Consider the following 13093-nt stretch of genomic DNA (forward strand, 5'->3'; position numbering starts at 1 on the left):
TTAAATGGATCAGCTCGGATGTTTTAGCTCAGAGGTTTTGGCTCGGTTATTGTACATACCCATTGATTGCAAAGTTTGGTCATGATCGAAGCATGCTTGTGTTAGTAATTAGCGCCCAGTGTAGATGTTTCAAGTCTCTTGGTGCTTAAGAGGTCATGGAAAATCCGGGTCTACCCCATACCATCATAACTAAACATGCTACGATGGGGACCAAACTTTGCAAGCATGTGGGGGGGCCCACCCCCACATGCTTGCAAAGTTTGTTCACACTAAAAGCATGTTTGGGTTAGTAATCAATGCCCGGTGTGGATTTTTCTAGTCTCTTGTTACAAATCCGGGTCTTCCCCATACCATTGTACCCAAACATGCTCCGATGGGAACCCAACTTTGCAAGCATGTGTGGGGGACCCAACCTCACATGCTTGCAAAGTTTGGTCAGGATCTGAGCATGTTTGGGTTAGTAATTAGCGTCGAGTGCAAATTTTTCAAGTCTCTTGGTGCTTAAGAGGCCATGGAAAATCTAGGTCTTCCCCATACCATCGTACCCAGACATGCTCCGATGGGGACCAAACTTTGCAAGCACGTGGGGGGGGCCACCCCCACATGCTTGCAAAGTTTGGTCCCCATCAAAGCATGTTTAAGTTAGTAATTAGAGCCCGGTGCGGATTTTTCCAGTCTCTCGATGCTAAAGAGGCCATGGAAAATCTGGGTCTTCCCCATACCATTGTACCCAACATGGGGACCAAACTTTGCAAGCATGTGGAGGTGGACGACCAAACTTTGCAAGCATGTGGGGGTGGACGACCAAACTTTGCAAGCACGTGGGGGGGGCACCCCCACGTGCTTTGCAAAGTTTGGTTATGATCGGAGCATGTTTAGGTTAGTAATTAGAGCGCGTTCTTCAAGTCTCTTAGTGCTGAAGAGGCCATGGAAAATCCGGGTCTTCCCCATACCATCGTACCCAAACATGCTCCGATGGGGACCAAATTTTGCAACTATATGTGGGGGGGGAGCAACACCCACCAACTTACAAAATTTAGTTATGATCAAAGCGTGTTTGGGTTAGTAATTAGCACCCAGTGCGGACTTTTCAAGTCTCTCGGTGCTTAAGAGGCCATTGAAAATCCGGGTCTTCCCCATACCATTATACCCAAACATTCTCCAATGGGGACCAAACTTTGCAAGCATGTGGGGGACCCCACCCCCACATGCTTGCAAAGTTTGGTCACATTCAGAGCATGTTTGGGTCAGTAATCAGCCCCCGGTGTGGATTTTTCAAGTCTCTTGTTGTTGCTAGAGAGGCCATGGAAAATCCGAGTCTTCCCCATACCATTGTACCCAAACATGCTCTGATGGGGACCAAACTTTGCAAGCACGTGGGGGGGGGGGGGCACCCCCACATGCTTGCAAAGTTTGGTTATGATCGGAGCATGTTTAGGTTAGTAATGAGAGCCCACTGCTGATTTCTCAAGTCTCTCGGTGCTGAAGAGGCCATAGAAAATCCGGGTCTTCCCCATACCATCGTACCCAAACATGCTCTGATGGACCAAACTTTGCAAGCATGTGGAAGGGGCCCACGCCCACATGCTTGCAAAGTTTGGTCATGATCGGAGCATTTTTGGGTTAGTAATTAGCGCCCGATGTGAATTTTTCAAGTCTGTTGGTGCTTATGAGGCCATGGAAAATTCGGTTCTTCCCCATACCATCATAGCCAAACATTCTCCACTGTGAACCAAACTATGCAAGCATGTGGGGGGAACCACCCCCACATGCTTGCAAAGTTTGGTCACTTCAGCGCATGTTTGGGTTAGTAATTAGTGCTAGGTGTGGATTTTTCAAGTCTCCTGTGTTAGTAGAGAGGCCACTAATAATCCGGGTCTTCCACATACCATTATACCCAAACATGCTCCGATGGGGACCAAACTTTGCAAGCATGTGTGGGGGGGACCCACCCCAACATGCTTGCAAAGTTTGGTCACGATCGGAGCATGTTTGGGTTACTATTTAGAGCCCAGTGCAGATATCTCAAGTCTCTCGGTGCTGAAGAGGCCATGGAAAATCCGGGTCTTCCCCATACCATCGTACCCAAACATGGTTCGATGGGGACCAAACATTGCAAGCACGTGGGGGGGGCCACCCCCACATGCTTGCAAAGTTTGGTTATGATCGGAGCATGTTTGGGTTAGTAATTAAAGCCCGGTGTGGATTTGTCAAGTCTCTCGGTGCTGAAGAGGCCATGGAAAATCCGGGTCTTCCCCCCAGACCATCGTACCCAAACATGCTCCGATGGTGGGGACCAAACTTTGTAACTATGTGGGGGGGCCAACAACCACATGCTTACAAAATTTAGTTATGATTGGAGCGTGTTTGGGTTAGTAATTAGCGCCCAATGCGGACTTTTCAAGTCTCTCAGTGCTTAAGAGGCCATTGAAAATCCGGGTCTTCCCCATACCATCATACCCAAACATTCTCCAATGGGGACCAAACTTTGCAAGCATGTGGGGGGACCCACCCCCAGATGCTTGCAAAGTTTGGTCACATTCAGAGCATGTTTGGGTCAATAATCAGCGCCGCCCGGTGTGGATGTTGCTAGAGAGGCCATGGAAAATCCGGGTCTTCCCCATACCATTGTACCCAAATATGCTCCGATGGGGCCCAACTTTGCAAGCATGTGTGGGGGACCCAACTTTGCAAGAATGTGTGGGGAACCCACCACAAGATACTTGCAAAGTTTGGTCACGATCGGATGCTATGAGCAAAAAATTACGAGCAAGATTCTTTCGAGCGAGAAAAAGAAGACCGACACCCAACTATAGTTCTCTTTGAAACTACAGGTGGTGACAAACGAGAGAGAGAGAGAGAGAGAGAGAGAGAGAGAGAGATTGTAAGATAGATTGAACATGTGGTGCCTCATTTTGTGTGTGTGTGTGTGTGTGTGTGAGAGAGAGAGAGAGAGTGAGAGAGAGAGAGTGAGAGAGAGAGGGATTGGTATTATATTTATGTACTTTGGTTATGCACCTCAACAATTGTAAGATAGACTAAACATGTGGTGCCTCATTTTGTGTGTGTGTGTGTGTGTGTGTGTGTTTCTGTGTGTGCGCGAGAGAGAGAGAGAGGGAAGGATTGATATTATATTTATGATCTTCGTTTATGCACCTCAAAGTGATCATATAGTTCAATGTGGCATCAACACTATGCAAATCTCCAAACCCACCCACAATAATGATATCAATAGACGAATTTATAATTTTAGTCATGGCAATCCACCTAATTCACACCATAAGATCTACCAAGCAATAAGACCTATGTATGTGTGTGTATGTATGTGTAGTCATGGCAATCCACCTAATTGTCACCATAAGATCTACCAAGCAATAAGACCTATGTATGTGTGTGTATGTATGTGTAGTGTGCATGCATATGTGTGTGTATATATGTGTGTGAGTCTTTTAATTCACTTTTATATGTGCGCACAAAAATGACCAAAATAGCATAATTAAAACATAATATTAAAATCACTTGTAGCAAAGATGTCCAAAACTTAAGGCAATACATGTAATTCATGGAAGGGAAAAAAAAACCCTATTCTTGCAGTTATTCTGAAATAGCAATGTCATCTACAAAATAACATTTTGGTCTCTTCTTAGATTGCCGAGTAGTGTGATCATAACGAGTGTCTGCCTCCATCTCTCTTGCCATGCTCTCTGCATAAGAAGGCAAACAACTACAAAATGGTCAAGAAACATTGAACCTTATCATCTGAATATTTCAAAATTCCATGGTGCTTTCAAAGCATAGAGATACTCACTAGTCCAGTGGAACATCTGTGATTGCCAAACTCTCCTCATCATCCCCAAGCAAATCTCCAAACCCACCACCCAAGTCAGCAGTTCCAGTGCTGACTTTATAGTAATTATCTACAAATGGCATCAAATGACTGGTACATATCTCATCATCTCTCTCAATCACCATGCACAATCGTGCACTGTGCATAGCAGCTCTCATAACAGAGCCAGTCCCACCTCCTATCTCAAGCACTGAGCCTAAATGTGGACATAAGGCCTCCATGAAGAACAACATCAGGGGGACACTCTTTTCAAGTGGGCCCCTCCAACCTCCACTCTTACCATCATGCTTAGCCCTTGCAGATGAAGGCAAGCAATGGACCAAGACCTCTTTGGAGAAGTCTAAGTCCAACGCTTGTCCTACCTACAAAAAAGAAAAAGAAGCAAATACAACTAAATTATCCATTCAAGGAATGCACAACACAATAGCACAAACCGCACAAACCTTACACTCTATAACTTACCTTTTGAGCATTCAAAAGGTTAACAACTGGTTTTTGGCCAGCCTTATGGAAGGCCACCACATGCAGCAATGTCATCTACATGTAAATACAATAATGAGAGAGAGTATTATTTTCAACAACTTGCAAGCTACTTAATAAACATCAATATAAATGTACATGGTAGCATTACCTTTGTAGACACTCCTAGTCTTGTTTCATAGCTGTAAGGCTCTGAAGAGTTTAAAGCCCAACAAAATCCGGCAACCATGCGTGTCCTAGTAGCAACTCGCTCCACAAGAGAAAGGTGAACAGGACTAGTGATAACCAAAACCCAACCCAAGTCATCCATCACAGCATTGGCCACCACCAAAGAACTCTTTATATGATCCTCACTAATTTGATTCCAATAAGGAATCCCATCAAAGCCTGCAACTGGAGTTCCTGAGAAAAGACAATCCAAGAAAATAAGCCAAAATAGAAAGCAAGTTTCAAAAAATGTTACAAATAAGAGGTGTGCCAAGAGAGAGGTTCCATTGGAAAAGGGGGCAGGTCTTTACAAACCTGTTGGCAAATCAATGACAGTGAAGTCAATGCTCCAACTACATGGCTTGCCTCCTCTGAATTTTTTCTCTCCGGAGTGACTCATGAAAAATTGTCTCATGACTTCAAAGCCCTCCTTGAAATTATGCTCTAGCAACTCTTTTCCCAACTGAATATAGTCATATGTCCATACATTCACTTGACTTCTCACACCAAGCCTCTCTTGCTCTCGAAAAGCAGTCAATGAAACAAACCCCGATGGATTTGCACTTCTTCTTGGAACTGCATGGTCAAGCACTATATGATCCAGAAAACCAAAAAATGCATCCATTTAAAGAGTACACATTTATAACATTATATGCAATCCTACATCAATATAGTAAACTTACCTTGACTCTCATTCACAGACTTATTTGGTGGTCGTCCCCCCTTATTTGAGGCTTGAATTTGTTCCTGCAGGTCCTTTTCCTTCAAGGCTCGCAATTCTTCATCGATCCTTTTCTTCTCCTCCTCATTAACAGAACCTGAAGAACCAGAGTCAGACATGCACTCCCCCTTCAAATGCCGCAAGTATATCTCTTTGTCCTCTTCCAAACATTCCCCCCTCTTCATGTCCAGCCACCAAGGGCACTTCTTCCTCTCCCACTCAGTTATCATCAAAGCCCCACCTGTCTGGTTGTTTTCTCTAAAGATAGAACATGAGTACATGCTGAATGTAGAATCCACTGTCCATGCCTTACAAACATGAGGCAAGAAAGGCATTTTCTTCTTAGAGATAAGCATCAGCAAATATCTAAACCCAAGCAAAAAATCAAACTTTTAGAAAAGCATAATATTAAAATATTTCTAAACAACAATACCACTAAACTTGATATCTTATTTCTCACCTGTAGACCAAACGTCTAGAAGCATTTTTTAAGTCAACATGTTTTGCTGCTGGCGTTGCCACATTCATCTCTCTCTCAAATGAATAAAACAATACATCTCGATACCTCCCAACAATGTCCATGAAGAATGTTTCCAAACTTGGCTCTTGAGGCAATGTCAGTTTCTCCTTGCCGATATTAGAATCCACCACCTGTTTTACCAATCTGGCTGCATCCTCTAGCAATTGGTCCATCCACACCTCCTTGGCCAACCATGAAATGTATTGATGGTCTCCAAGAGGCATCCCATAAGATTGCTTTACATTGTCATCTTGTCCTAGAAGCTTTAGCATTGAGCATTTAAGAATTGGAGAACATGCTGCTGAGGATAGTGCATATAATTTCTCCAAACTAATTTTATATTGGGGCTCTTCAAAGGGAAGCTTCCACAATATCTCAAACCATTCTTTGCCATTTGATGGATTAACCACCGAAAGCATCTAAGACATAAAAGCAATATCCTTTTACACAAAAGCTTAAATAGCCAGTCATTCCTTTAAAACTCAAAAGAAAGGTATCCAAAAATACATGAAAGTGAATATCAACTAACCCTTATCATTTTTCTATTGTAAGTCTTGATAACATTCTTCTTTGCCTTTGTCACCTCCACATCTCTATCCTCTTTGGAAAGTCTTGGATTGATCTTCTTGCATGCTACCTCAAATGCTGTGTCCCATTTTCCATGCAATAAAAAATGAAAAACTAAAAAAACAACAAAAAGTAAAAAAAAAAGAATCATAGAATGAATTGAAACCACTTTCTCAAAAGAAAACCTACCGCAAAAACCATGCGGCCTAGTATTGACTGGGTCAAGGGATACCACACCCTTTTTCCCATGCTTGCCTCTCTTGCTCTCACGGAGGCAATGTGATTCTTTTCTGCTTCAGTGAAACTCTCCATGAGAGGTGTCTCATCCAATGCACAAAGGGTACTTGTGTGATAGAGATAATCCTTCAGATTTGTAATAACAATGGCCTCTTCATGCATCCTAAATAAAGATTGACAATAGTCAATACTAACAAATCCTAGTGCAAAAATACAAATTGAAAAGAAATTCATTCATTATATAAAGAGATATGGGAGAGAATCTTACAAGTTAATTCTCTGTAGAGTAGCCACAAGAACCTGCTCATCTTTTTCATTTGGTACAATGAACTCAGCTTGAACTCTGATATGCTTTCCCTTGTTATTTGCAAAACTCTCATTGATACACTCCATCCAAGCTGCAGTCCTGTGATTACCCTCCCATACAAAAAACATTTTCCCCCTCAACATAGACCACTCTTCCTTAGATTCAAGCTCCTCCTCAAACTCAGCATTGATAGCCTGCCAATGCCTATCCCAAGTACTTGTTATTGTTCCAAGGTAGACCCATCAGGAAAATTAGTTGATAGAATCAAGCTACCCTTCATTGACATATAGCCCTCTTTTTCCAAAACTGACTTTAATCTGGACAAATCACGTCTAAGCTCTCTAACCCTTTCATTTATCCTGCACCTGCAAAGGGGAATCCTAGGTGCTAGAATTCCAGGATTAAGAGCCAACCTAGACAAAAAGTCAGAACCATCTGCCTTAGAGATTGCTTGAGGAATCAGCTCGTCAGGTGTATCATCCTTATCTTTTGAATCATCTTGTGTAGCTGCAACAGGAACTAGTTCTTTACTAGTAGCCAGATTTGTGTCTTCAACCATTTGTTCATCCTCTTGTTTATCTTCAAGATGCTCCATGCTCTCAGTAGGCTCCACGGTTGATTTCTTGGTACTAGCACTAGATGCTGCAAGAGTTTTTCTCTTTCTAGTCTTGACTGCCTGCAAGAATATATATATATATATATGATGGAGAGAAAATATTGGGTTTTTCAATTACATGCCATTTAAAGAAGCCAAAAGTCTCTTTGCAAAAACACATACACCCATGCCTGTTATAAAAGCAAGCCACAAGGGCAATAACTTTGCAATGACCACAAGGGCTGTAACAATCTACATCCAAAAAGCTCTAGGATAGGCAGAGCATAAGCACACATGAAACCAATACAAGCAGCAGAAACAAACATCTGCAAGAAAAACACCACAAAGGGACACTTTCGCCATAGCAATCTACATCTCTACATGACTACATGCAATGTTGTTTCTTGATTGGAGCGGCCTTTATGGTTTTTGGCCAACCTTATGGAAGGCCACCACATGCAGTAATGTTTCTTGATTGGAGCTATATCTTTTGGAGAAAGTGTGCAATGTTGCTCCCTCCTGCTAGTTTCGCCAGCGAACTATGCAGGGGGAGCATTGGAAGTCAACTAAACACCATTTCAATATGCATGTGATGGTGCACAAAATAACAACATATAATATATATGTCATTATGAAGGAGGGACGGAGGGAGGGAGAGATGGAGGGAGGGAGGGAGGGAGAGACTCATATAAGATATGAAATGGAATTCTTTGTGTTGCTTCTGCAAGAAACATATCATAGATAGAACACTTAAACTTGTGGTGCCAAAACAGAATTCCGTTGTAGCACCACATCAAGGAGGTTTAAAAAACAGGGGAACTTTAGTGTTAATGTAAATACTAAAAAATGTTCCATGGATCGTATCTTGGATTGCTGTTCCCTCCTGCTAGTTTCGCCAGAGAACTATGCAGGAGGAGGGACCATTTAAGAGAATCTCTCACATAGAATCTCTCACATAGAATGCTAGTTTCCCACATAGAATCTCTCAGGCATTCCACCGCCCTATCAACAAAAACCCCAAGAGAACTATAGAGTGGGGCGTGTGGCCAAAGGAATGAGTAGGCAATGTTGTTCCCTCCTGTTAGTTTCGCCAGCGAACTATGCAGGAGGAGCATTGGAAGTTCTCTCAAGCCACATCATCCGCAAGCAACATCATGCGCATGCAACAGCTCCTCGCAAGCAACATCATCCCTCCTACTAGTTTCGCCAGCGAACTATGCGGGAGGGACCATTTAAGAGTGAACATTCAAGAGGAAAAATGCACCTCTTTTCTTTTTGGAGCCATTCTTGGCGTAGGTCGTGGATGCTCCTGCGCATTGCTTGTGGCTCGTGGTGCTCGTGGATGCTCGTGGATGCTCCTTCGCCTCTCTGCTCGTGGTGCTCGTGGATGCTCGTGGAAGCTCCTGCGCGTTGCTTGCGCCTCTCTAGCGCTCGTGGATGCTCCTGCGCCTTTCTGCTCCAACAAATTTTATCCAACAAGCTTAGGTTGTCAAATTAGGTCATACGATACTAAGGTTGTCATATTAGGTCTCGTGCAGTCATACGATACTATGGGTTTCCCAACAGAATTCCGTGCAGACACTTTTGCATTCCCAACAGAATTGCTCCACTATTGATTACGATAGCATCCTGAGCAACTACACAGGAAAAGGACATCATAACTACATAAGTGTAGATGTTGTTGCTCAAACGGTGAAGTATGAAGTATGAAGGCTGACAACATAACTACATAAGTATGACGGCTGACATCATAACTACACAAATATGAAGGCTGACAACATACTAGGGCAGTGATATTTGGTGCCTACCAGTGAGCACTGGCTCAAGATGCGATATATAATAGAGCATGTCTGTGTCGGGAAAGAGAGAGAGAGAAAGAGCGCCAGGGCCCAGGGGTGAGGGGAAGAGAGAGATAAGCTGCCGCTGTAGGCGGCGCCGCATTGAAGACTAGTATATATTTATATATATATATATATATTTTTTAATAAACTAATATTTTTTAATAAACTAATATATATTTTTTAATAAACTAATATTAATACTTTGAGGTGAAATTAATTCTAGCAATGACAACTAATATAAAAAATCATTTAAGATGCCACTCTCCCTAAGCATGGCATGATGCTGTAACCGGGCCTAGCTTTAAGATTTTGTGATCTCAAAAAAGGCGAGGTTTTCTAAATAAGTTTTTAAGATAACTATTTCTATATCTTAATGTGAAGAAATCCTGAAGATTATAAATTTCAAGACGCTACCTCTTTCAAGTAATGCTCATCTCCTTCTTTGGTAATTAGTCTTCTTTACTGCTCTTTGCACAATGGAAACTGCATATCTAGAGGACAAATTTGGAAGTAAGCAGGTGGAGCTAGCAACCACAAATGGTATCACCGAGGTTTCCAAACATTATCTCTCAATGACCTTTGGATTGAAGGAAGATTCACTCATTCTGCATCAGATGTTTGGTGACAAGAATGACGGTCTTTCATTTGAGATGCCAGCTATAAACAGAGGAGATCAGAATGTCTTTCAGCTGGACATTCAATTTGGGAGAACCTTTGTAGTTAGTGGAGAAAAAATGTTGTCTCGAAGCTGCACAGCTGAAGTTTTGGATGATGCTAAGGTTCAACAAGAGCCTGTTATCAGCATTGGGGCCACAGATAAAATTAGTATTGTTGAAATTCTACAAAAATTGCCTGCTAAAAATTCGCTTAGAATCAAATTTGATTTAATGGGAGAAACCAGGCAGGTTGACGAGCTTCCTACAAGATATGATGGGAATATAATGTTTGAGTTGCCCTATGTTAGTGCTGCTAATAGAATGGTTGGATTGGAGAACAAGTTTGATGGCCATGTGTGGACAGATGAGACGACAAGCAATATTTCTTGTTTCATTGGGACAGTTAGGATAAGGAAATGTGGAGGGTATCTACAGTGCACTAATGTGCTTTGTGCAGGATTGACAAGGTCAAGGGAGACCAATAAGCAGCATTGGATTGGACGTCTGACAAAAGTTTGTCCTGCTAAACAAAGTGTGGAAACCTATGGCAGTTTGAAGTGCTCTTTTTGTTCAACACCTCCTACATGCCAAGCTGTATGCCCTTGCAAATTAGTGATGTGCTTCCCCTCTGAAAAAATAGGAAAGAAAGTGACACGTGCAGTTCTTCACATTGGCTCTCATATGCACCCTGTTAAAGCTGGAATCACAAGGATGGATGCTGAAGAGGTCAAGAACAGAGTGAAAGAGATGGTACAGCAAGATTTTTTGGGTAGACCAAAAGCTATGCAACATAAATTGGCTAGGGAAATCCTTCTTCAATCAGCCATCTTTGGAGACGTATCATCAGGAAAAAAGCTTTCTGATAATGATTTGACAAATATACTGGAGAAGCTTGCACCTGTCTTGGACAAAAGAAGACTTTCCCGCTGGAGAAAGGAGTCACAAATGGAGGTGGGACAAGCAATTGGAGAAATAGAGGCAATAATAAAGTTGAAGAATAGCTTGCTGTATGACTACTTCCAAAGTGTTGTTTTTCCTGGGCAGTTAGAATTTTCCTCTTTCAATAGGTGTCATGTCTTCAAGATGTCTACACAAGGTCCAGGGAGTGGGGTTGATTTAGTTAACAAGATGAGACCTGGTGGTGAGCTTGAAAGCTGCTGGATTTGTTTTGACTTTGTGAAAAGAATCAAAGATTGGACAACCATGGCTTGTCATGTTTATAACCCTTTTGTGCAAGAGATGCAGACAATAGCAATTGGAGACTTCAAAGTTGAGGACACAGATGCTCAAATATTATTTTGGGAGTTACTAAATCGGGTGATGGAACGAGAAGGTTATAAGAAGGCTCAATTCAAGGGATTCATGGCAGATGAAGCACAATCAAACTGGCAAGCTGTGAGAGCAGTTTTCAATGGTGGGCCAGATAATGTAATGACAGGTATGGAGCGTTCTTGTTCTTTCCATTGGGAGCAGAGCTTGAATCAACATGCTAAGAAATGTATACCACCACATAGCCAAGAAGAGTTTAAATTAAGATGTCGACGTTGGAAGAATTCTCCTTCTGAAGAGGCAGCTGAAATTGAGCTTGATGAGTTGAGAGCATGGTTGAGGAAGGGCCATGCTGACAAGACAAAGATCTCTATGCTAGAGACATGGATTGTGTGGTGGCATGCTAGAGTTGCCCATTGGGGAGAGTACATGATGCATGTAAATTTTCTATTATCTTTTCTAGTTTTCATAATTGTATATGTTTCCCGCTTTTTGAGAGAAAATTTACAAATGCATTTTTGTTGTAGGCAATTGAAGGTAAGGACACTTACCTTATACCACAAACCAATCTTGCAGAATCAGTTCATGGAAGCTGGCTTGCTTCACATGATGGTGTGAAGTATGTTTCCCTATATACTGCCTCCTATAATGACCTGATGGCAACTTTGCTTCAGAGTGCAAGGTATGACTCTTTCTTGAGAGGTACTCATAGGGGTACAGGTCCAGGGATTGAAAAGATTAAGAAAAGATATGCCTCGGCCAGTCCCAGTTTGCCGACAATAAAAACTGTCATTGAATTGACTAATGATGCAGCCACTGAGCTACATGCAACAAACAAAAGGGCTTCAATAGATGATGGAGTACGCACAGTGAGAAGAAAACGTAGAGTGGGATCACAGACACCTATTCAACCCAATGATTCTCATCGCCCTGAGTATGAGTATGTGACACAAAATGTAAGGCGCCAGCTTCAAAGAGATCAATTTTCTTCTGTGGAAAGTACATACACTGAGGTCAAAATTCACCAAACAAAATGGGCAATTAGGAGGACAAACCCACGAAGTGAAGTAAGGTGTCAGGGTTACCTTCGTGAAAAGGGACACAAGTGTAACGCTCTGATTGATAAAAAGGGTCGAGGTGGCTTGATGGGTGTTCCTGCACCATGCTTTGAGGGACTTGTCTCCTTGCCATCTTGTGTGAAGAAGCAATATGTTTGGTTCTGTGGAGATAATGTTGACCATACATGGGAGATGTCAGACCTTATTACTGAGAAACCAATCAATCGTCCACAAGAATGGCCTGTTGCAGAAGGGACTTGTTTAAACAGCATAGAAGTGCAAGCTCTATGGGATGCAGGGTTTGATCTACAGCACATTGGACCATCCCGTGGAAGGCCAGCACAAGAAGGCACATCACATGATGCTAATTTAGACATACGACCCATGGAATGTGCAGGTAAACCTATAGTCATTTCAAGGACGGTCACAAAAGAAATGGAGGACAGAATCAAGAGGGCTATGGATTTGGTTTGCACCATTCATCACAGACAGGTGGTTGTGGACAAGGAGCATGTGGATTACACAATTTCAACTCCAGGTAGCCAGGAAAATGGGGAGACATATAAGGTCACTATATCAACTTTTCCTACCTGCACATGCCAGGACTTCAAAAGACGAGTTGACCAAGGGAAAAAGTATATGCCTTGCAAACACCTTTACAACATCTACATAAAGGAGTTAGGGCTAGATGTTAGCAAACAAAAGTTTGTTCACCAAGCAGCATTGACAAAGAGAGAGCTCCACTATATGTTTCGTATGTTGAATTGATAGATGTGGACTACTTAGTT

At 42.3% G+C, this 13093-nt stretch overlaps 1 protein-coding gene across 1 annotated transcript; it reads right to left on the reverse strand.

The window, feature by feature from the left end:
- Nucleotides 1-3530: 3530 nt before the first annotated feature.
- LOC147632636 (uncharacterized) lies at nt 3531-5582 on the reverse strand. Its single transcript, XM_086807028.1, has 6 exons — nt 5218-5582; nt 4850-5110; nt 4479-4729; nt 4310-4384; nt 3809-4209; nt 3531-3724 (listed from the first exon to the last, which is right to left on the reverse strand). The coding sequence occupies exons 1-6, from the start codon at nt 5534-5536 to the stop codon at nt 3595-3597; spliced, it is 1437 nt and encodes a 478-aa protein (XP_086663154.1). The 5' UTR covers nt 5537-5582; the 3' UTR covers nt 3531-3594.
- Nucleotides 5583-13093: the final 7511 nt, after the last annotated feature.

This window comes from Cibotium barometz, chromosome 13 (assembly GCF_041138505.1).
Source record: "Cibotium barometz isolate CiBa-2024 chromosome 13, ASM4113850v1, whole genome shotgun sequence".
NCBI classification, from domain to species: domain Eukaryota; kingdom Viridiplantae; phylum Streptophyta; class Polypodiopsida; order Cyatheales; family Cibotiaceae; genus Cibotium; species Cibotium barometz.